This window comes from Rhipicephalus sanguineus, chromosome 3, assembly GCF_013339695.2.
Source record: "Rhipicephalus sanguineus isolate Rsan-2018 chromosome 3, BIME_Rsan_1.4, whole genome shotgun sequence".
NCBI lineage: Eukaryota > Metazoa > Arthropoda > Arachnida > Ixodida > Ixodidae > Rhipicephalus > Rhipicephalus sanguineus.
In genome coordinates, this window is record NC_051178.1 from 134586488 (window position 1) to 134610671 (window position 24184).

General features: G+C 44.9%; 1 protein-coding gene across 1 annotated transcript in view; it reads right to left on the minus strand.

Annotated features, from left to right (window-relative positions):
• Positions 1-24184, minus strand: part of LOC119385877 (E3 SUMO-protein ligase RanBP2-like) — a 113761-nt gene that overhangs the window by 22334 nt on the left and 67243 nt on the right. Inside the window, 11 exon segments of the mRNA XM_049414142.1 lie at positions 1683-1898; positions 5660-5824; positions 6456-6635; positions 7391-7729; positions 11215-11853; positions 11855-12358; positions 12360-13271; positions 14740-14868; positions 20059-20229; positions 22257-22690; positions 23775-24162. Of these exon segments, the coding sequence (XP_049270099.1) occupies positions 1683-1898; positions 5660-5824; positions 6456-6635; positions 7391-7729; positions 11215-11853; positions 11855-12358; positions 12360-13271; positions 14740-14868; positions 20059-20229; positions 22257-22690; positions 23775-24162 (4077 nt within the window).

Sequence of the window (24184 nt, forward strand, 5' to 3'; positions counted from 1 at the left end):
CGTGGAGGAGAATAAGTGGACAAAGTTTAAGAAATATAAAAAATGAGTTTTTTTTTAATTGTCGTCAGAAGTTTTCATTGTCCGGCGTTTTCTTTAACTTAGCCTGATCATATCTCTTTACTGAAAAGTTATATAAATATAAGATTCGGCAGTGTGGTAGATAAGCATGCGAAGAACGTAATGCGCAATTTTTGTCAATCTGCTACAAGGATTTTTTGAGATAAAGACCTTCAAAGTAAAGAAAATAATGTTTCCTGGGCCAATTTTGAGGTTTTTTATAAAAACATCTACACTACACATCAAAACTAAAAATACCTCAGCAGAAGCAAAAACATGCATATATTTAGTTAAAGAAATTTCAGCTACCTAACTTTAATATATTTTGCGCAATTCATAACGAAAGTTGGCCAAAACAGCAGAGCGGATGAGCGCTCCACTCCACCTCTTCGTCATTATTGATTTCCTGTGCTTCGAAAAAATTTTTGGCGGCAAAACAAATTGCGGATCTCTTCTTTCCACTCATCAGGCAATAATATATAAAATTTTGAAATAAGTTTGAGAGGTCGACCAACCATCGATTGTTCGATCTTACGTGGAATCACCCTGCTTGGTAATTGAGATATGTTGTGTGATCAGTAGAAGCAACCGTATGCACTGTCTTTATAAGCTTTGATCAAATGTAAGATTGTTTTCACGATGGTCACACAGACTGTCATCAGTCAGTTTCCATGACCCAGCCAGATTTTTCAAAAATTCCATGACAATTCCCTGGCTTTTCAGGACATGTCCAAATTCTAGGCTTGTGCGAATAGTGATTTGGTCGAATAATTTCGAATCGAATTTGAATAGTATATTACAAAAAAAAATGAGCATGTTTGTCATGACACAACTAACCTGCACAGTATATCTTAAAATTGAAACAAGGCATGTGCAAATGTCATCCTTTCTGGTTCAAAGGGAAGTGGAAGCAACTTTGAATAGTAGCAGGATTGGACCTTCAGTAGAATGCAAGTGATAACTTGCAAAATACGTTAAGTTATTTGTTCATTTCGAATACTTCGAAATTTCGGACAATTTAAATTTGTGTCAAAGAGCATTCGAATACTGTATTTTTCTGCGAATATTCAATGTTTTCGAATATTTGCACAAGCCTGCCAAATTCCCTGACAATTCCAGGTTTTCCAGGTTGGTAGATACCCAGATTGTTGAAGGTATGACTGAAAGAGTTCGCAATCAGTCACTTTCACCATACTCTCCAGCAGTTTATTCCATTCTCTTACAGTTTGAAAAAGAGGAAATATATAGAACAATCCTTAGGGAACCCGCTCTCTTTCACATACTTTGAAGACTTATTCCTTACTACCCGCAACATTGTCTTTGTTATGTAGCATTCCTTGTTTATCAGCACCACGAGATTCAAAATGCTGTGAAAAAGCCTCAACCACTCCTGCTTCCTACGCATTTTAAGCAAAAGAAGGTTTGCCTTTTTATAAAGCGGTCACACCAAGTATTTTTTTCGATACTTACAGGAAATGAAGCGCAAGGCACGCTGTTTTACACCTAGTTCTCGTGAGTTTTTTTTGGTCATGCAGATCCCGTACTTTGCATCATCATATCAGCTAGAAAGGAGTAAGCACAGAAGTGTAGAAACAAAAGGGCAGGTACAGAGTGCAGATGCTTACAGAAGGCAGCGGAGAGCCACTGGACTTGCTCTTCGCTTTCTCCACAGCAGCCAGGAACTCTTCAGCTACCTGGGAGCTCTTGAGGCGCAGCGCAAACTGGTATGGACACGCCACATCATCCGAGAAGTCTGTTGCGGACCATGTGACAGTGCGATCGTCTTTCTTGCTGAACTGATGCTCGGCTGTCAGCAGGTGGTTCAGACAGACTTTAAGCACCTGTGCATGGGAACATGTACAACAGCCCTTCATAAATGCCACAAAAAACAACGCCCCGGTACTGACTGTAATGCTATAGTATTCAGCCTAATGTACAAGGAAAGTGGGTTGAAGGGACTGTTAAGAAATAAACATAAGAGCAGGAAAGTGCAATAGCTGAGACACAGGAAAAATGAAGAAAAAGAAAGAGTAGTGGCGAACTCCACAGCACTTATTTCGATGCTTACGCTTGGAAAAACAGTGCAATGTTGCCTGGTGCATATACTCAAGCCTAATCGGCGCAAAAAGTTTTTCGAGCAGCTGCAGTGTCAAAGCTATTCACTAAATCTAGTGTCATCATGGCAGACACCAGGCAGGCGATCACGTTTGGCGGTACCTTCGCAAGATCGTTGCTGGATGCGCTGGCATCTGCGAGCGATAACTATTCGATTCAGAAGTGACACAACCATTTTCAGAACAGTGCTAGAATTCCACATTATTCGCAAACTTTATCAAAGGAACATTATGATTACTTTTAACTGACAAAAAATACCAGAATTAAGTAAACTGAGGTAAGCTCGTATACAACAGCGACTACAGCCTTCGAGATAGCTTGGGAATGGAGGTTGAAATGCAGCAGTGACTACAGCATTCAAGGTGGTGCTTTGTCGCCAGCTTTTCAATGAAACCCAAGACAAAAATTTAACCCTTTCCCCCCATTGACGAGTATCGTAGTCATGAGATTTTGTACCAAAATGACCGATGACAACTATACTTGTCATAGTTGTTTCTTGATGTTAGATGGCCACACTTGTCTATGTTGTGCCATTTGTGCCTCTGCTTTCATTTTATTGCCACCTTTGATACCACCACATGAAACATGGCTGCCTCCTTGAAACGAGGAAATGAAAGCGCCCTAAAAGAAAGTTCTTCGACATCTGCTCGTCAGACGAAAACTCTCTAGAATTTAGTATGGATACAGAAAGTGAAGTGTTCTCGTTCGAGGATTCCAATGAAGATTCCGTGGATGGACCAGAGGCCTAGTGGCTGCTCGTGAGCCGCGCCTTGCTTCGAAGTCTACCATGCCAAGACGGCCTACTAACTGTATTAGGAGCTGTGGAAAGGTTACCACTACTATTCATGTAGGTGTCTTTGCACTGTTTAGGTTATTTTTTTCTTTGAATTCTCTTCTTTCATAGTTTATCTAGCCTAGACGAACGATTCCTTGCAAGACACTGCGGTCATGCGGTGAAGCCATCTTTAAGCTGACTTTTTTACGCAATTAGTGAAATAAAGAAACCCCACTGAATTGAAATAATGGTGCCATTTCATTCAGAAAAAAAAAAGCTTTACGAATTGAGTGAAAAAAAAAAATTCTGGTAAAATTTGGTACAAATTTCTTTTTTCATGGTAGGGAAAGGGTTCAAGTCTTTCACAAATCAAGAATCATCATGAATTTCATGATGATTATTGTGGAGTGATGACACTTTTGATTGAGGGACACTAAAGTTTTAAGCAAAAACACCATCTTGAGATCAATAGAGCATTGATAGTCCCATAAAGCTTGGTATTTCGGTGATCAAAACAGGAAAAACGACTCCTCACAGTACCAGTGTTTTGTTCCAGTGAGGATTTTGCCGTGCTCACTAATTATTCGAAAAATATTCTAAATATCCTCGGTATTTCTAATACTATGCACTATTTTGTTTGAGCACTGAATCGAACACTACTCGATTCGTTATTTGAAATTTTCTAATATCTGCATGTTCGTAGTAAGTTCCTTTGCAAGTATTTGCTTTCAGGAAGCCTTGTTTGGCGGATGCAGCTTAATGAACAAAATTAGTTCGTGTTGTGTCACTTTACCAGTAATTTCACTTCAAAAATATGCAAGCGCCGAGGAATCCGGAGAACTGCAATGAGATTAACACCTATGCAGTTTGTTTGAAAGGACCTCCTTGAAGTGTTAAGGGGGGACACTGGTCTTTTAAGACAGAAAATCAGAAAAAAAAATATATAATTTTTGAAAATGTTTTATTTGGATTCTGCCGCTACTGATGCATAACCTCGCCAATTTTCATGCATCTTAGATCACTATTTTAGCCGTGACAGCATTTTATGTGCCATCAGCGAGCTAAATTTTTAGCGATGAACGCGTAAAAAACGGGGTTTATTCAGCGCCGCGCGGATGCCGTTCCACGTTCCCTACGGCAGCCATCTTGGTCGCATTCGAAAGAGCCATGCTTTTTCTTGAATATCCCGCCGCCCTTGTTTCCGTCCACTCAGAATTCACGTAGAAAATCCGTGCCAAAAAAAGCTCCCACCGCGTGAGCCCATTGGCACAGTGAGCACACGTGACTAAACAACGCTTTCCGATTCGTCGGGCCTCCCGCGTTGTCTGCTGCAGCGCACGCAAAGCGGCAAGTTCATCTCGCCGTAGTATCACTGTGTTGTTCCCGTTGATTTACGTCCGTAAAATTCCAACCCGCGCAAGCTGGCAAGAAATTGGAGCAGGTGTTTTTGATCATCCTCAACAAAGACTGCACGTTGCGGCGGCTTACTGGCACGGCGCCAAGTGAGCTAGACGAAGTGTGCTGCAGCTGCCGGGAGTGAATTAGGCCTATGCTCTCGGCCGCATTTTGGAAGTTTGATCGTGGCGAAGCCATATCGAAAGTTGCGCAGCGCTCATAAATTCGAAAAAAAAAAAAAAAAGAGCGAGATCACGGCTCGGGTGCATCAGAAGCGCATCCAGTGGAGGACGGCGTGGCGGCGGAATGCGATTCATCGGTCGAAATGCCGACTTCACCTGTGTCGGCGGCCGCCTCGACGAGGTCAGTGATAGGCAGCGTGGTAGAAGGATCGACACGATGTTCTTGACTAGTGCCGATCGTGCGCAACAGCAGATACAGACTGAAGATAAGATCTCCAGCTTATTGGCAACTTCCGCTAGCGAGCGCAAGCTGCGGACGCTCGCAACAGCGTGCGAGGGCTCTGACCCGATGGCGGCTAACTACGGGATTGTCGACTTCTCCGCAATCAACAAACTGCCTGAAAGGACATGCAATGGGGCCGTTTCGATTGAAAAATATGATGAACTACTCTCCTGGTGTCTTATAAGGCATTTATTTGCAAAGTAAAGCATTTTTACTTGTGTAGCGCTCTTTGAAGATACAGAGTTTTGTTTTCTGCTTTTTTCTCAGTTTCAATTTTTTGGCCACCTTTCATTCTTCTGGCGAGCATTTCTCAGCTTTGGTACACTCGGTTTTGATCATTTTTGTATTACTGAAAAGCTGGATGTTTAGTGAGTGCAACAAAGTGTCATATGTTACTATAGAAAAGCTTAAATTTTTACCAGAGAGAAAATAACAAAAATATATTTTCTCGGTAGTCGAATGGTGAACTTTGAAGCTTCATAACTTATGTTATAGGAAAGCTAGAACCATAAAATTTGCTTTTTGCACTCTTTGATAACTGTAGAATGCAATGACATTTAATTCAGCAGGATCCGAGTAGCCAATTTATTAAAAAGGTGATCAAATGAAATTTTAATTAATGATTAATTAAAAAGATAGTCGTAAGGGCTACATAAAAACTGAGTTCATATTTGATATTTACACATGTAAATACATGATCATTGAAGTTTTCATCATCCTAACTTAAATAAAAAGATGCTTTATGTCAAAGTGCCTCCTCCCCCCTTAAGAGAGAGTGTCCAAACCATAGAGTTTTTCTCCAGTGCCCATTCATCCTTTTGATAAGGAGAGAACCACTACAAGGTAACTGACCGGCTCCCGGCGCATCAGCAGCCTTGTACGTTGAGTGGTTGGATGCCGGAGTAGCTTGATGTCACCAAGACCACGCTCCTTCCATTCCCCGTCCATCCAGCGGTACAACTTGGCCCGGTGGCTGTACAGAACTTCCTCCTCCTCCTCACCAGTGCGCACCTCCACCTGGACATAAGTTTCAGGCCATTTTGAAAATCAATACAACCATATTAATTAGACGAAATCCACAATACATCAAACGTTTTTCAATTAAAGGTCACAGTACCATTATGCCATTTTTCACCAACAATTACGTTAAGCAACCTATTTTTGTTGCTTTAATAATAAATCTATGCTGATGAACGAAGTAATAAAGTTTTGCTGTTTCATCTTTTTTGTTACCAGAATTGGAGTTGTGCTGTTTTATTTTGCTAAAAAGGCAGCCGTATGTTTGATTTCCACATAGCTTAGGTGCTATAGTATCATTTCGATCTTAATTTTTTACTGTCGACTAATAAAATATGGCTTGGGTGCGAGATGAATCATGGGATGAGTCAAGATCGGCCAAACACTGCCAAATGAGTCAGCATTGTATGTTGTTTTCTTCTGCCTCTTGCTCACTTCGACCCGCCGGATAATCAGACCAATGTTGTTGGTCCTTTCAGGGTCAATTAACAGAAATTGACTGTATATCAGTGTACAAACTTTGAACTAAACTTGCAGACCAGAAATAGTTCGACCATTTCAAGAAATGAGTCAGCACAAACAATTTGAAATATACTGCCTCAATAGCAGCACGCTGTAATGAAGCTCTTACCTTCGGAGGCAAGGGGACCAAAGGCTGGAAAAAGATGTCGGCCTCGGGAGATTCAATGGTGCCCGATTCGTCTTCTTCCGCATCTGCTGGTGTACCAGGGGACTTTGGCGTTTTGCTTGGACTACGTGGTCGGACGCCACTGAAGCTGAACTCGTACTTTTGTGGGCTTCCAAACTTGAACTGCAAGCACAAGATCAAGAAGAAGAGATAGGTAAGAACACCACCCTTGCAGCCCCTTGCAATTCTGCTTTTCTGTGCTACACAAAATGATAGGTGAATGTTGGCATCATAGCTGCGCAGCCGTATAACGTGGTCCACTCGATGCACAGTTGAACCAGGCTACACTGAAGCTGTTTACATCTTATTATTCCCTATATCTAACAATTTGTGGCCACGGTAAAATTTACAATGAAATACATGGCAAAAAAATTGCTTATATACAACAAAATAGAGCGTCCCTTCCTCTACACTTTCTGTAGAGGGGTATGTATATATTTTGCATGTTGAGTTATATATGCGTTGAGAGATATATATGTGCAATTGAGTTTAGTCATTTAAATCTATTTACGGTCACTAAACCAAAAAGTTGTGGCCCATGATCGCTGGTGTCTGCAGTGATAGGGCTTGAAGGTCGAAAAGACCACTGCAGCCAAGTATGTTTGTCTGTCGCATATGTCAGAAGGTGCAGTTAGCCTTGACACCACTGCATTAAAAGGACAAAAGATCTCTCTCATTTGGTAGAACCTGCTCAAATCCCACATAAAAGCGAACCCCATCAATGTTTTGAAGGTGTCTGCGAAATACACCTTTGTTGGCGATTCAACATTATATAAGAAGAACTGCCAGATCACAATTCGATGGCACTTTTCAGTTGGACATTCACCTGCACTAATGTGACTCTCCAATCATGAGAAATTTTTATTACATGCACTTACTGCTGTTGGCGTAGATGTAGCAGCTGGTGCATTGGTAGACGAAGAATCCGGCTTGAAATTTGCCATCCCAAACGTGAAAGTAGATGGCGGTGCAACAGAGCCCGGTCGCGACGATCCAAAGACGAAACCCGAAGGTTTAGGTGTTGTTGATGTCACTTGGGGAGTGGATTGTGCCGACAAGTTAGTAGTTGATGGCTGTGGAGTGGTGCTGGCTCCGGGAAATCCAAAGGTGAACTTGGCTGGTGCAACTCCCGCAGCCGCAGTGCCAACGGGGAACCCGCCACCTCCGGAGACAGGGGCAGCCAACTTCTCCAATGCTTTTAAAGGTGATGGTGTGGGCTGCAGCGCAAACCAAAACATTTTGTGCTATAACACCAACACATTAGATACCACTAGCGTTTAAAAATGCGAACACTGAATGCTCACTGAACATTACAGCACAGGCCCTCTTCAGGGACACTGGAGTTTAAAGTGTCCCTGAATGTTAAAGGGATCCTGAAACACTTTTCCAAGTAACCATCGAGTGGCTTCACTAAAGGAGTTTATTCCCTCACGAATCGACCACCGCAAAAATTTTTAGAATCTGTCAAGTACGAGTGGAGTTGCAGAGATTTGTTGCACACTGTAATTGCTTTCTCTCGTCTCTCGTCCCAACGAAAGTGCTGGAAGCTAAGCAGGGAGGAATGGCATGGGGGAAAGAAGTTATGTCATGCGCATGTCATGCACGGCTAACCTTCAGTGAGATTGCGAGCACGGGGGGTCTATGCAGCCCATGATGCTCAAATCAGTCAATGGCCATGAATTTGGGTATATGGCGCGGTCATTTGAGTATATGGCATCACTTGTATAGAGAGGAGCGAGTGATTTTTAGCTGACTGAGAATTAATTGTAAACTCCAGGCGGCGTGCTACGCTATAAGGTTTGGCTCATGTGTTCTCAGGAGCCTTGACTACAGATCGGCAGCATTTTCTGACCATGCTGAAAAAGTATGCCATGTATGCTAAGTATGCTAAGTAGGCTTATGCTAAGTGTGCCATTCAGCATACTTAGCATAGGCCTACAGCCACTGTAGTAAAGTAGCAAAGCTAACTGCAAATTAACTTACTACTGCAATACCTGTGACAGTTACAAGTTTCTGGCCCCAGTTCAAACAAGATATTCAAGCACACTCGGTAAAATATTTTTTGCACAGAAAATGCCTGAATTGTGGGATCTAGATTTTCAGACCGCGCATTTGTGCTACATCATTGCACCTTTTAAATATTAGGCAGAAAAGCAAATATCAAAACACAGCTTCACACATCTGAAGCACAAAGACAACATGACAATAAAATGATGACAGTATGATTTCTGTTAGAGATGACTACATGGTCACCACACTGTAACAGCAGCAGGCAGACGACGACTACTGCATGAAAATGAAATAACTGTGATGTAATCAACGTGGCGAAATCACACGTATGCATTTGAAGTCATCTGTGCCTACATACAGCTAATTGCATGTTTTCAGCCTGTCTAGTTTTAACAGCAATAGAAATTAAACTGTTGCTTTTCAATATATAAGCTCCCTTCATTTCAACACATTTTTCACACCTCTAAACTAACATTTGTTTCATTATACAAGCTTTGTTGGCAATTAATGGGTTTCACTCTTTGCAGTGATACATTCCTTATCCCTTTGAACAGTTCTATCATGCACAAGTATAGTTCGCGCCCGCAAGCCGCAAGTGATCTATAATAATATCTGGGGTTTAACGTCCCAAAACCAAGATATGATTATGAGAGACGCCGTAGTGGAGTGCTCCGGAAATTTCGACCACCTGGGGTTCTTTAACGTGCACCTAAATCTAAGTACACGGGCCTCAAACATTTTCGCCTCCATCGAAAATGCAGCCGCCGCAGTGATCACTGCTATGGATTGTCTACTCAAGTTTCGCAACACAAAGGTTGCCGCACCATCAAACCTGGCTGTTCATTTGTTCATTTTTAATGGCTTCTTTGTGACTAGGTCGCATACAATTGTTTTTAATCAAAATACATCTGAACTGTAGCACAAAATCAGGCGCGGCCACTCGGTCGAGCTGGCCACATTTGACGCATTGTAACTTGTTAGGTATTTTGGGCTGTTTACCATGTTTGTGATTTTTTTATCTTAAAATTCCTTCCACTGCAAAGAGAAATCAAATACTGGGAAGACTGCATTTCACTTGATCTTTTTTTGGGAATAAATATTGTGATGAAGGAGTGTACAGCTTTTCGCTCGGCGCACTCAAAATTCAGAATTTGCAAAACTGGCGGAAAAGCATGTTCGGCAGCCGAAATTTGTATAAACAGTAAAAGATCATCAATTCGGATTTCACAAAACCGGAAAAACTGTCGGAGTTAACTGAATGCCAAATTATCAAAATGTATCAAGAAAACAAATGTCTATTACATCACTGCACTTTCATTTTCTTGAGGAATACGTAAATCCAGTGATTATTTTGCATAAGTGCAGTAAAAAAGCCACATTTTTCGGCATTTGCGATTTTGTTCACAATGTGACCATGGCTCAAGACCCTCGTGCTTAATCCGAAACGTGCTCTGAAGCCCACACCTTATTACATACCAACAATGTCATTGTGGATGGCGACCACGCCTTTCTGAAAAGCCCACGGCCGTTTCAGCTGTCCCCAAGTGCCGTTTTCGGTCCTTTCCATTGCACATTTGTGGCGCTTCGCGCTCGGTATGCTTCAAGGACCGTCCGAATTAACTGTGTTGCGGCCAAATATAACCGAATTAACGAAAGTTTGATGCCATCAAACAATACACATGCTTGCCGGGACCGGAGAACATGTCCAAATTATCCGATTTTCCGAAGTAATGAGCGTCAAATTAACGAGCAATTACTGTATATATTTTTCACAAAACTACCTTCAGAGACATTGTTCTGGGTCCAGAACCTGTGCCTAAAGTAAATCTTAAAATCTGGAATGGTGACCAGGACTTTGTACTCGTTCTTACCTGGACACATCCATCTGTAAATTGCCAGCTTCTTTGTACGGCATGCTGTCATTCCTAACCATAACTGTTTTATTTGACAGCAAAAACTGCTACTAACAAACCCAACTAATTGCACAATATTTCTACAAATAACAGTTTGAGCGCTTGACAAAGAGTGCAACGGTGTTATATTTTCCTCATTTGTTTCTTGATTCCATTGAATGTTTATATATTGTCTTTAACATTTATTATAAACATTTACAAGGGCACACCCGCAATATGAGTGTTTATAAATCCACAACTGCTATTCAAGGCCATGAGTACACTTGTGAAAGATGCTAGCACATCTTGCACCTTGCGCTCTCCCCATCTCACTAGCAGCCAAAATTTCAGCCATGTCGAGTTAGGTAACTTCAGTGCCTCGCACAGAATTTTTGCCAATGTAGAAGACATAACATATATCATGTAAGCTAAACAAACAACCAACATCGTCTGCCACTGGGTCTATACCCAGCATACAACATAGAGCATTCGTTTAAGCCAGCATGGCAGCAAAGCTAAGCTCAGTGATGGTGCTACTGCATTTACAGTATGATGGTGCTCTGGAGAAATTTGTTTGCCTAGGGACAGTCAATTGCAAAGCACAGTAGCTGCCAGCGCACATAAAGCTGGGTAGAAAATCTCAAGTTCAAGGATAATATTCCTGACATGGCTGATACTGTTGATACGAACATTTGGCAAACCTCATCATCGACATGCTTAGAATACCACTATACAAAATACAAGCACTAGACAGTGAAAAATTTAAGCGCAATGAAGCCAGTTCAAGAACATTCACCTACCTCAGCATTCTCTGATCCAGGCCTCCGGGTCTCGCAGGCCAAACACGATGTCCTGTCAGCTGGATTTGACACGTAGCAGACATCGCAGTTCCAAGCGCCTGGCTTTGGCTTGAACTGACTTAACTGAGAGAGAGGCACAGCAGCTGCTGGCTTGGACTGCTTGTTGTCAGCCAACTGATCTTTTGTTGTATTGCTTACTTCTTCCTCTTTGCCTTCTTTGAGGGGTGTTGCACAGGGGGCTTCGTCCCTACAGCTCTCAAATACCTGCTTGAAGAGATCAGCCTGCTCCTTTGTCTTAAAGCGTGCTGCAAGATTTTCCTTGCAGAGTTGTCCCTCACTGTAATCATTGGCGAACCAAGACCATGCACGGTCATTCGTCGACAGCGGGCCCAATTTCATCTCCGGCAGAATCCTGTGATTGGCACAGAGCTTGAGCACCTGGTCTCTGCGCATTAGCACACGGCACACCTGCGTCTCAGGGTGGCGAAGGATCTTCAGCTCGCCAATACCACGCTCCTTCCACTGCTTTGTCTCTGCATCAAATCGGAACAGCTTGGCTCGCTCACAGAACAGGACCTCTTCATCCTCTTCACCCGTTTTGACCTCCACAAGCTCCGGCAAAGGGACCACTGGCTCGAAACTCGGCACTAGGGACAAAGTCGTCCGCTGGTCCACCAGGGCTACGAAAAGAGTCTGCTCGTTGCCTAGTCGAAGTCGAAGTTTGAGGTGATGGCTTTGCCAGGGGAGACGTGACCTGTGGTTGAGTTGGCAAAGGCGTCACCTGAGCTTGTTTGGCTGGTGCTGTGCTCAGCTTGCTAATTTCCGAACGAGCACCCGCTAGAAATGACTGCGTTGCACTAGCCGGCTCTGGCTGTTCATCTTTTTTTGCTGCAGCTGGTGGGCTCTTGAACGAAAAGCCAGCAAAAGGGCTGGGCTTTGGAGACTCCTTTAATGCTGCTGCTGAAGCAGCAGGTTTTGCTTCTTCCTTCGGAAGCTCTTTCACTTTTGGTGGGCCAGAAAACGTAAATCCGCCAAATACATTCTTCGCCGATGGAGCTGTTCCACCAATAGGCTGGAGTGACGGGAGTGCTTGGCTTCTGTTCTGGCACAGGGACACCGAACTTGAATACGGAGGCTGGCTGTGCTGCCTGTGAGCCGAAAGGCTGCACCGAAGAATTCCCAAAGGGGCTCAAAGCAGCCACGTCAGGTTTTGCTGTTTGCTGTTGTGCTGACACAGGCGCGTCTGCAGTCTTTGGTTTCTGAGTAGCTGGCTTTGGCGAGTCGCACGCTGCACATGTGAGTTTGTTGGCATCATTGCTCACATAGCATGTGTGACACGCCCAGGCCCCTGGTTTTGGATGAAACATCTTGCCAAAACCGGTCGCTGGCAAGTGAGGTAGGCTTGTAGGTGGAGAGCCAGATGCCACGACAGATGAAGTCACAGGACTGCCGAATGACAAGGTAGAAGTCACTGCGCTACCTACAGCTGATCCAAATGCATGTGGTGCCCCCGTTGTCTTGAGGCCACCAAAGCTTGATGGAGATGAGGAAAATGTTGCTGCAGTTGTGGTAGCTGCTGGAGTGGAGGCAGCAAATGACGAACCGAATGGTACTGCAGGTACTCCTGTTGTGACAGTTGTAGATCCAAACACAGGAGGCGTCACTACAGACTTGGGGGTTCCAAAGCCTGGCGTTGATATCACAAATGTAGAATGCGTGGTGGCTGTTGACGATTCAAACTTGGAAGGTGCCGGTGTTGTCGTAGAAGTTCTAAGAGGTGATGGAGACATCGACAAAGTGGTCACTGCACTGGCTGCAGTGGAGGCAGCTGGCGAAGATGATACAGCGGCCTGTTTGGACTTGTTCACTGCTTGCTCGAAGGCTTCTTTGAATTGCATTGCTATTTCTGGTGTTTTGAAACGGATGCAAAACTTTTCTGGGTGTGGCACGCCATCAGCGAAATCTTGGGCATCCCATATCCAAGCAGTGTCCTTCTTTGGCATTGGTGTTAATGTCATTCCCGGGTGAATGTAATGGTTGGCACAGACTTTTAACACCTGAAAATAAATTAAATTGAATGTAATTACTATGAAAAATAGTCCCAGCAGCGGATAGGATATAAATGGCCAGTTCCTTGAAATAGGTTACCTACAAGGAAATCTGGTGCTACTGTCAAAGCAGAGATATATATATTTTTTTCATGGACACCTTGCCCCAACAACACTGCTGGGATGAGAGTATATGAGCACCTTTCATTAATGTTTAAGTAGACTGAATACAAGTAAATGCAATGAACAAAGAATAGGTGAAACTGTGGGCAAAGACTCATGAAGACCTTGTAGTTTTTCTTCCAACTTACGCAGCTGACCAATACTTACACGTTTCCTATATTTGTGTTACCAACACAAGTTCTCATGGTTTAAAAAAATTTTGTACCTCCATAATAATAACTGTAACGGAAGAACAACAGGAGAATTTTGCATGATGTTTTAATAATGAATAAGCTCTTGTGACAAAAAGAACACTGCTGGACAGGTGTACCTTCCTTCACTGTGACAGTCTCATTAAAGCTGCCACTTCTCAGCATTCTCTTGCATACAACAGTACAGCACCGAAAACTTTCCTTCTAAGTAATAAGAAGGTTTATGTAGAAGCAAAACAAGAGAGCAATTAACAAAAATTTAGTGCAGCTTGCACTAAGTCATGCAAGGCTGGGTGGCAGTAGAGCTGGTGGGCACCTAGCTGGTCCTGGCTTGGCTAGGAATTTACCCTCTCACCTCTCTCTTTTCACGCTAGCTTGGCCTGGTTTGCGCTAAAATGTACCCCTTCAATAACTGAAAGTTTATCCTTGCATGTGTGTTCTCGCTGCTCCAATCTTGCCGAATGCTCTTTCTTTGTTGCTTCCTGCGATGCCAGCAGCTCTGGTTACAGCGGCACATATAGCTATGATCAGCGGGAAGATCAAGTGCACTACAGAAGCATTCGCTACTGGCGGACGCTGAAGGATCGCATCACGACACGCAGTGATCAGAAGAAAACCTTGTTTCGGTGCCAGACCGCAGCGTATCTAGAGCTGGAGACGGAGGTTACACTGTTTAACCGGGAGCCGTGCTCGTGTCGTGATCGCTACCGGGGACCTTGAAGCGCATCCAAATTAATGCTGTCAAGATGATTGTGACGTTTGCGAAGATAATGCTTGAACCCATCTTTCAGCTTTCTGCTATGTGGAACTTACGTGTAAACACACGTGTAAATAAATGACATTTTCACCATGTACCATTTGAAATTCAGTTTGTTTCACGGTAAAGGCGCCTTCTAATACTTTGGCCGTCCCATGTACTTTTTTTTATTTTCAGTAGTTAGAAGTGGGGGGGTCGACCTATATTCCGATTTTTACGGTACTTTAAAGCTCAATGACATCAGAGTTCTCTTCCTTTTTTTTTCTTTTTTTTTGCATTGTACTGCTGTTGCATTCTGGGTGCATTAGTAGCATGAATAAGGCATATAATTATGTGCCACACTTACCTGTTCCCGTCGCATTAGCAGCCGTACTTTGCCCTCTTGGTTTTCGAGCAATTTGACGACCCCAATGCCACGCTCTTTCCACTCTTTGTCGACATATCGGAAGAGTTTGGCTCTTTCTTCAAAGCAAACCTATGAATGAATGAAAACAAAACACTGACTGACAAGGTATGAGGCTGCGAGATTCAGTGAATTTCAATGGATGGGACTAGACATTAGTGGAGGGCAAAAAAAATATTTATAAGCGTTTTTTTTTTACTAAGTTTGTGGTGCTATCCGCCAATCATATTTTCCAGAGAACTGTGCGCCTGTTAGAAAATGATCGCGAGACTGTTCTAATACAAAGGCACTTTGGCTTTACGTTTTATTCTGATGTCCCGCAAGGAAACAAGGATGAAGTCCTGGGGACACAGAGGCTAGCAGTACACTAGAAGAAGGTTTAAACAATTAGCATTTATTTTTTTTAATGAATCTACACTGTGAACACAAAGCACTACAAGCTGATTAGCTTTCAGTGCAAATATCCACGCGAAGATTTCGCAGCTGTCAGTCCAATGACTATGAAGCAGCCATACTATAGTGCCTAGAATATACTGGCTAGTGTGCCGTGTGCCCCCTCTTTTCAATGGAGGAGGGTGGCATGGGTTTGGATGAATGCCCGCAGTGGCCGCCAGGGGCGCTGCCATGCGGGTGGGTGCCGACCACGCAGGAATCTATGAGGTGAATCTAAGGAAACGTAGAAGCCAAAGCGACAAAAGGAAATGACCTATTTCATACCGTTCTGCACACCTGGTTGCCGCTCGAACTGTGCATATCATTATTCATGGCCACATCTGATGAAGCTCGTCTCGCAGAATGAGGACAGAAGAATAAAGACGGCGGACAGGAGACTGACACCAAATGCTATGGTTTGCGAAAAACATTTTGACGAGTTTCATAGAGCGCGCGTTCACCGTCATCCGTGAACGGCATTGTCAACGAGATCCCCCTGCGACAAACCAAGCCTTCAAACCTTATGCGGTACCCACAATATTCCCTGAATATTCTTAGCAAATTGTGCCCAAAGCACCAGCAAAACTACAAAAAAGAAATTTGTCCCCGTAGACATTTAAGCAAAGCACCACTGGAGCGCCGAGTCGGTTGCCTCCGAAGCGAGCTCGGCCGTTGAAGGATCTTGTGTCCTGTCTGAAAAGCGCACCACACCCCTGTGGATCTGAACAGCAACTGCGCAAAATGCCGGCTTAACGCCAACAATGCACTACTGAAAGTCGTCATCCATTTTCTGACCTCACTAGTCCTGTCGCTTGGCTGAAAATGCAGTCTCTGCCAGCAGGAACAGTGGCTTACGCTTATTGTGAAAGTGAAGTGAACAACATCGCCGCTATATTCATTGAAAAAATGGTGTACTTGGAAAAGTGTTTGCCTAAACAGCAACCGTAGCTACGACATTCTAGCCACCATAGCTACGGTGTACCGCAGAGGGACAAGAAAAATCAAGGGAAGTCCTCACGCTTACTGATGAGGCCTAATCCCTTAGTTTCAATAACAGCTCTTTGTGGTGGTTGTGCCCAGAACCTTAGCCAGAAATTTTTTTTCGGGGAATGGGGAGCCGGCGCCTTCCTCCTTTCTTCTTTTTTTTGTTGCTGTTTTGTGAGTTTTGATCAACCAACCACAGCCCGCGCCTTTCGTATTTGCTCAGCCAACCATAGCTCGTGCCTTTCGTACATCGCTGCTGCCCTCGCAGGTAGCCCGGGTAGCCGGGTAGCCATCGCCGCCATCGCGACTGATCGCGAGCGCTTTGTTGGCGGAGTCCACTTCCATGAGTTGTCGCATACCACCGCATTCCTCTTTTGCGTGCGTACTGTGCAAAGGCGCTGCGGACTGCTTGAATTTTCGACTTTTCGTGTAGCAATGGCCAGCGTCATGAAGCGCAAGAACCTTGACTTTGCGACGAAGTTGAAAGCCATACAGCGTGTTGAGGCGGGCGAAAAAAGTTCGGCAATGGCGGACGACATCGGGATACCACGGAGCGCGCTGAGCACCTTGTTGAAGAACAAGGGAGATATCAAGGCAATGGCGGCAGAGCAGCGAACGTCAGGAGCCTTTCGTGTGTGCGCTCCTGCCCACGGGAAAGTAGAACAGGCACTCTATGCCTGGTTCTTAGAACTGCGCGCAAAGAACATTCCTGTGGATGGCCCAATACTGATGGCTAAGGCCAAATGGTTTGCCGCTGCACTCGGTGAAGACAATTTCGCCGACAACATTGGGTGGCTTCACCGATTTAAACAACGCTACAACATCGTCGGCAAAACCATTTCTGGCGAAAGCGAAGCCGTAAGAAGCCAGGACATCCAGCAGTGGATGACAAAGCAGTGGCTGGAAATCTCCGCGAAGTTTTCACCTGCGGAAATCTTCAACGCCGACGAGACCGGTCTATTTTGGCAAATGCTGCCAAGCAAGACTCTCGACGTCCGAGGTAGCACGTGTCACGGCGGCAAAATGAGTAAAGTCCGCGTGAGCGTTCTGCTGGCAGCCAACATGGATGGGTCTCGAAAGCTCCAGCCCTTTGTGATCGAAAAAGCAAGGGCACCGTGCTGTTTCAATATCTCTAAGCAGCTCCCCGTTCGCTACGCATCGAACAAGAAGGCGTAGATGACGCGCCAGCTGGTTAAGTCGAGGCGTCGCGCTTGCCTTCTTGTGGACAACTGCTCGGCCCACCACACCACCTGCGAGCTTAAAAACATCTAGCTGAAGTTTCTGCCGGCCAACAAGACAGCAAAGCTGCAACCGCTCGACCACGGCATCATCAAGTCCTTCACGGTGGGCTACAGGAGGCGACTCCTTGATAGGCTGCTGACCAACCTCCGGATGGGCACCGGGCTGAAGGTTGACCTGCTTGGTGCCATTTAAATGATGACGGGCGCCTGGTGAGACGTGAAGACGGACACTGTGGCCAACTACTTCCGGAAGGCAGGCTTCGTGACGAGTGCATAGACGATGCATTTCGCGAGTTGTCGTCCCTCTTCCCGGCTGCCGTACCACCTGAAGTGTCTGTGGACGATTTCGTGGAAGCGGACTGCAATGTTCAGGCTGTTGCAAGCCTCACTGACGAGGACATTGTAGCTGCGGTCGCAGGGACCCAGGATGCCCAGGCCGACAGCTCAAGTGGCGACAAAGATCGTCCGAACGAGGCGGCGGCTACATGCGCGTACTCCGCCGCTGAAGTGGCGGCAGCGTTCGGCTTGATTCGTCATTGTTCCGGCGACATTGAGGGAACCAGGCTGTCGCACCTGGACAGCCTCAATAAGATCGAGGCCAGCGTCTTCAACTTCAGTTCGAAGACAAAGAAGCAGGCCAAGATAAGTGATTTTTTTTTCACGCAAATAAAACATTGTTGCATTGTGGGTGCGGAATTAGTTGTCGTTCTTGAATGCACCGATTGTAGGTGATCGTCCGCCACTAGTAAGGTCTCGGGACCTGCACTTTTATATATCGAATTTTTCATATATCGAACTAATTCGCGATCCCCTTCGAGTTCGATATATCCGTGTTCGACTGTACTGGCATTATATTGGGTTATTTGTCATATTACTGTAATTATTTGTAAGAATCAGCTGGCGGGCTCCCTGTTATGTAAATTCTGCTAATAAACTTCCACATGTTCGCTGTACAATAGCATGTACTGTGTCCGTTAGTTTCGAGGGAGGCTATTTCCAGAGACCTCAATGTTTAAAGATGGTGTGGTTAATGTTCAAGTTTCACAGTGGGTTGGAAGAGACATACAAGTGCTGGGGCTCCGGATAGCTTTAGACCATATAGTGTCATCTTCATTCTCTCCCGATTATCTCCAACCCATCCTGTCCTGCGCTAGCCGATTCCATTTGATACCTGCAAATTTCCTAATGCCATCGCTACACCTAAACCCTTTGCCGTCCTCGGTCGTGCTTCCCAGTACAGGTACAGGAGTGCTTTTACATTTCACCCTTACTGCAACGCACCTGTCGCAACTGACTGTTGAAATGTGTCCGAGGTGGCATGGTGAATTTTGAGGCAACAAATGGCAAGGTGTGAATGACAAGCAAACTAGCTGCTGTCAAGGATCTAGAAGTGCATCCTTACAGAAACACTGCTCAGCGTGCAAACGCTCAGATAGTCTGACAAGGCTTGTAAATACAATACCAGAAAATATGCAGGACGGCCACAAAGTAAGGCCTGCAAGGCGCCTTGACCACAAGGCCATGTCTTTCTCTTCTTTCACGCATGTTAGTTCATTATCATCTGCAAACTTACAGCAAGAACTCAACTGCAGTGCGCACACTTGCTCCGTGAGCAACGAAAGTGGATGATGGTGAATAAGGCGGTCCTAGTGGATAGTGGATAGTGGATAGAGTCTAGTAGTTGACTTCCATAGCTTCAGTACACTGAAGCTATGGAAGTCAACGACCAAAAGTTAACCCACAATGCAAACAATGAAGAAGTCCACATTAGCATTTGCAGCGCCTGTGAAAGCATCTGACAGGCGCTGCAAATGCTAATGTGGACCTGACAACCTGGCGACCTCGAAATTCGGGCCATTTGTAAAGCAGGAGCAAGTGGGGGTAGTGAAAAAATAAAGACTGGCGTATGTTTTTGATTATTATTTCTCAGGGCAGCAAACATCATACACTGCTCCAAATACTGCCAGTCATTTTTTTAGACGTCAGCGATCATACTAGTACTCGTAATTATTTATAAGGCGCATGCACGCTGGGCTGTGTCCCGTGACAGCTAGTAGTACTAGCCCCTTCTAAATCTTAGTGCGCTTTTCCGCAAGACACTGATGTAGTGGCGAAAATGGCTTAAAAAGCGTTCGGCATGCATTCTGCGCGCCAGAGAACCAAGAAATTTTAGAACCGCTGTTTTGTTTTTTCTTTTCTTCCGCGTGGGGTTAGGATTAGAGTCTGGATTGGATGATGATGCCCAAACTGCAGCTGTCCAACGCAGCTTCAATTTCCCGCCAAAATTAGTGCAACTGTGAAAATTTTGAGGCTGGTCGGGCATTTTGGCTCAGCTTGGCACAAAAATATGGAATTGTATCAAACTGGCGCAATTGGCACAGCTGTTGCACCCCTGCTAGCATCATAATAAATCTCAATAATAAAAGCATGTTTATTTCTATGATGGACCCAAAATAAAGGGAACAGTGCTACTTACCGAAACCAACTCTGTGTTCATTTAACCAATGCATACAGTACATGCGTAGCCATCCCAATTTCCCACAGCAATCATTTTACTGCAGTAGTACGATGTGCAACCCTCTCATCCTGCACTGTGGTCACGTACCTTTTCATTCTCCTCACCAGTGTAGACGGACACCTCCTCGGGCAGTGGAATTAGAGGTTTGAAGTTCCCCTCAACTTCAACTTCCTCCGCATAGTCATCTGATCCAGTGCTAGCTCTTTGTAGGCGGCGTGGTGCTGCAGGGGACGGTGTCTGCGCCTGCAAATTCCTAGCCTGTTGCAGAATATTCGATACCAACTCAAGCCCAATGTCCTCACACGCAATGTGTAAACCGTCGAACTAAAACTCATTTTTTAAATTGGCCTATGCCTAAATCTCAACTGTAAAGCACAGCAAAACATTACATGCCTACAGCAACGTAAAAGCATCATTTTGAACATGCACTGAGGTGTCCAAGCTCAAAAACATCAAATTCTGATAATAAAGCTAGTTAACCATAGAAAAAGAAAAGGGGACCTGTTCTACATTCTGCTGTATTCATGTCGACCGTGCTACTAGCCTAAGCCCCTTTGGAGCAGGCAAGAATGCTTTTCAGAGATTAAAACTAGAGCTGTGCGAATAGCAAAATTTTGGGTGCGAAGCGAATTCGAATATTGAAGTGTGAGTGTGAATCGAATCGAATATTTTTCGAATACTTCGAAGCAAAATTGCAGAAAGAAATGTTAGAGAGGATTCCTAAGCATATTCTTATGAGATAGCATCATGAAAGTGTTTCTTTTCGCTAGGTTGATGAAGCACTGGCGGGGTGGTGTTTCATAGTTGTCTTATCGAGAATTAGGCGATGTAGAGGCCGAATTCTATTTATGTACATGATTTGGTGCAACCAAAGTGTTGCCGACAACACTTTACACGTGATAGGCAAAGATGCCATTTCCTCAGCCTCTCCTCCTCTTCCAACTTCTGTGGCGAACAAGGGTGTGCTCCCTTCAAGTCCGGAGTTCCAAATCTGCCTCGTAGACATCGATATATAAGAACATCTGAAATTTTGGATGCTAAAATACTTCAGCGTCTGGTTTTTCGGACTTCCTGCCGAAATTTCAGGTTCAAAACAGCATTAATTGAGCCCCCAATTCTGCCACATTTTTCATCTCCATGTTGGAACCAGCGTTTTCTTGAGTTAATACATATGCGACCGTAGCGGAGCGTGAAAGGCAGCTTTGCCGCAATACGGGGGTGTGATGAGGTGAAGCATATTGAAAATCTAGGGACCACTTCCAATCGGACGTTGTCTTGGCAAAGTTCGACCGCAACAGTGCTTAAAAGGCAGCTTTGCCGCAATACAGGGGTGTGATGAGGTGAAGCATATCGAAAATTTAGGGACCACTTTTAATCGGACGTTGACTGTCTCTTGGCCAAGTTCGACCGTAACTGAGCTTGAAAGGCAGCTTTGCCGCAATACGAGAGTGTAATGAGGTGAAGCATATTGAAAATCTGAAGGGGTCACTTTCAATCAGACGTTGACTGTGTTTTTGGGAAGTTCGAATAGTAAAATTCCAGTGCGAATCGAATCGAATAGCAAACACTATTCGAAAAATATTCGAAATTTCGAATATTCGCACACCCCTAATTAAAACCAAAACATTAAACCAGGTATCTATAAAAGCAGCTGCAAGAACCATCACAAATCGCAAGTGCAGCTTATGCAATAGACAGATATTAACAAAGTGAACAGTGCAGTATTTTTTACACCATTTTGTGTGTTGTACACATATACACACCGCCTACACACCCACAAAAACATGGGGGTGTAGACCACCGTTATCATAAGGACCATTAATAATATGAGCTTCTTTCTCATTTTAAATTTTATTCTTCACGACTAAACAACGCATCTTATACCTATGAAAAATATTCAGTCACTTTACGGACACTCTAAAACAATCCTTTTCGAAATAGCTCACTCTGAAGAGTTTAGATATGCAATAATAATAATAAAAAAAAGGACCGGGGAGGGGAGGGTCGCATTTGGCAAAAGAAATTCTGTTCGCTCACTTATGATTACTATTGCAACGATTTGGAGAAGTGAGCCACCTTTAATTTCCTGGCTTTAACACTGAAATAAATTATGTTTGAGCCATCTGCTGTCAATTAAGGCATGTGACAGTGTTGCAAGCAAAGATGCAAAGCCTATGGTACAGTTCATTTAGCGTCAATTGGGGCCTACACTCCTTTAGCATGCGCATACTCTTCAACAGTCTCTGGCTCCTAGAGCACTCGTAGAAGAAAAGAAAGCTTCCCACCGAAATCACTGGGCTTGCTTCAGCAGTCCTGGTGCCAATGGTGGTCATCGGTTCCTGCTTTTCAGGAGCCACAGAAGCCAGCGATGGCACTGAGCCTGTAAGTAGTCCGTGCAGCTGCGGTGTAGCAGCGGCCGATCTGGGGACAGTGGGCGCCACCGCAGCCGAAGAAGGGAAGGGCTGAGAAAAGCCTTGCGGGGCACCAGGCAATGTTGCCGACGCGGGCGAAGGGCCAGTGGCTGGCAGAGGGATCTGGAAGGCGTGCGGAGCATTTGGCGGCTTGGGTGGCAAGGCAGGGGCCGCAGGAGTGATGGCGCTGACTGGTGGCACCACAGGAGTGGGCATGGTAGCTTGTGGTGGTGGCGGCACCTTGGACAGACGACTGAAGGCTGACACCCGACCAACATCCCCACTCAGCCACATGGGAGGATGTGCTGCTGGCAACAGAGGTTGGAGGAGGAGGCTGGCTTATGTCGAAGGAAAACTGAGGCAGGGGCTGGAAAAACAGGGAGGAGGAAGGAAGAACTTAGTCACATAAGTGAGGTTCAACGACACCATTGGAGATATTCTGAAAGATTCCACTAAGTGAGCTGCCCATATCGGTGCCCGTTGATTGGGCAGAGCTCGAGAGCTGGTGGACAGGCGCTAATTATTATCGTTGCCACTCGAATTCCTAATTTTCTAGAACTGTAATGGGGGTCACACAATGAAATGAACAGTCCTCTTAGTGGATCTTTACAAAATCAATCGTGTCTGCACCATGCCATAGCTAGGCCTGTCAAAATCCATACAGCATATGTAACATCAAACTAGGGTAGCTGTTTGGGCTTGTTGGTTTGGCATGACACACACGAGCGCTGACTTACAACAGTATTTTATTCGGAACCAAGCAACCGCATATATAGCTCAAAAGCCGTGACACATCACGTGTGCACGCACACGTGATGTGTCACGGCTTTTGAGCTATATATGCGGTTGCTTGGTTCCGAATAAAATACTGTTGTAAGTCAGCGCTCGTGTGTGTCAAGCCTCTTCTCTGTCTTTGTCTTTTGCGCTTTAAACCTGTGTCATAACATCAAAACCAAGTTCGAATTTCAAATTTGAAATAAGCAGTTATCTTCTTCCTTGGTGTGATGGGAAACCACACAAACGTTCTCACTTCGTTTTTTCATACCCAAAAATTCAGCTTGTCTAGATTTGGCTGAACTTGAGTCTTCGGTGCAACCCAAATTCCAACAACACCATACAGTCAAACATCGTTAAAATAAAATCCATCTGACACAAAGAAAGGTTCTCTATATCTGAAAATTCGTTATAAACGTATACTTGTGACACCATTTTAGTAACAATGTGCTTCATTTCCTTTGTTAAAACCGATACTTCCTTGTATCTGTATTCATTATCTTGAGGTTTGACTGTAGTCCCCATGTAGTCAGAGGCCTATGAGCGGTGAAGTGCGCACAGAGTATACGGTTGCATGGCTAAACAGAACCCTCACCTGTCCCTCAGCCAAGCAGAGACCGGGAGTTGTCACAGCAGCGGCTGCTGCAGCCACCTGTGGCGAGTAAAACGGCTGGGGTGGAGCCAAAGGTGGCGGCAAGGGCCGGCCCAACGGTGGGGGTGGAGCCAGCGGATAACCCAGATGCGGTGGCGGCGGAGGATAGCTTGCATAAGGAGCACCACGAAATTGCGGTGGGTATCCGAGCGGTGCCGGGGGCGGCACCGGGTGGGGTGGCCCAGCTCCACTGGCAGCTGCAGCCTCTAAGTGTGAGTACTCCGTATATGGGTCGTACTCGCTTTCGTAGGCTGCTGTGTACTCTTCCACATAATCTGCCTCCTCCCGCTGTCGCTGTGCACGAGATGCGGTGGCAGCAGTGGCTGCCCTTGTCGCAACATCATCGACTTTTTTCTGCATAAACAAACGAATGTTC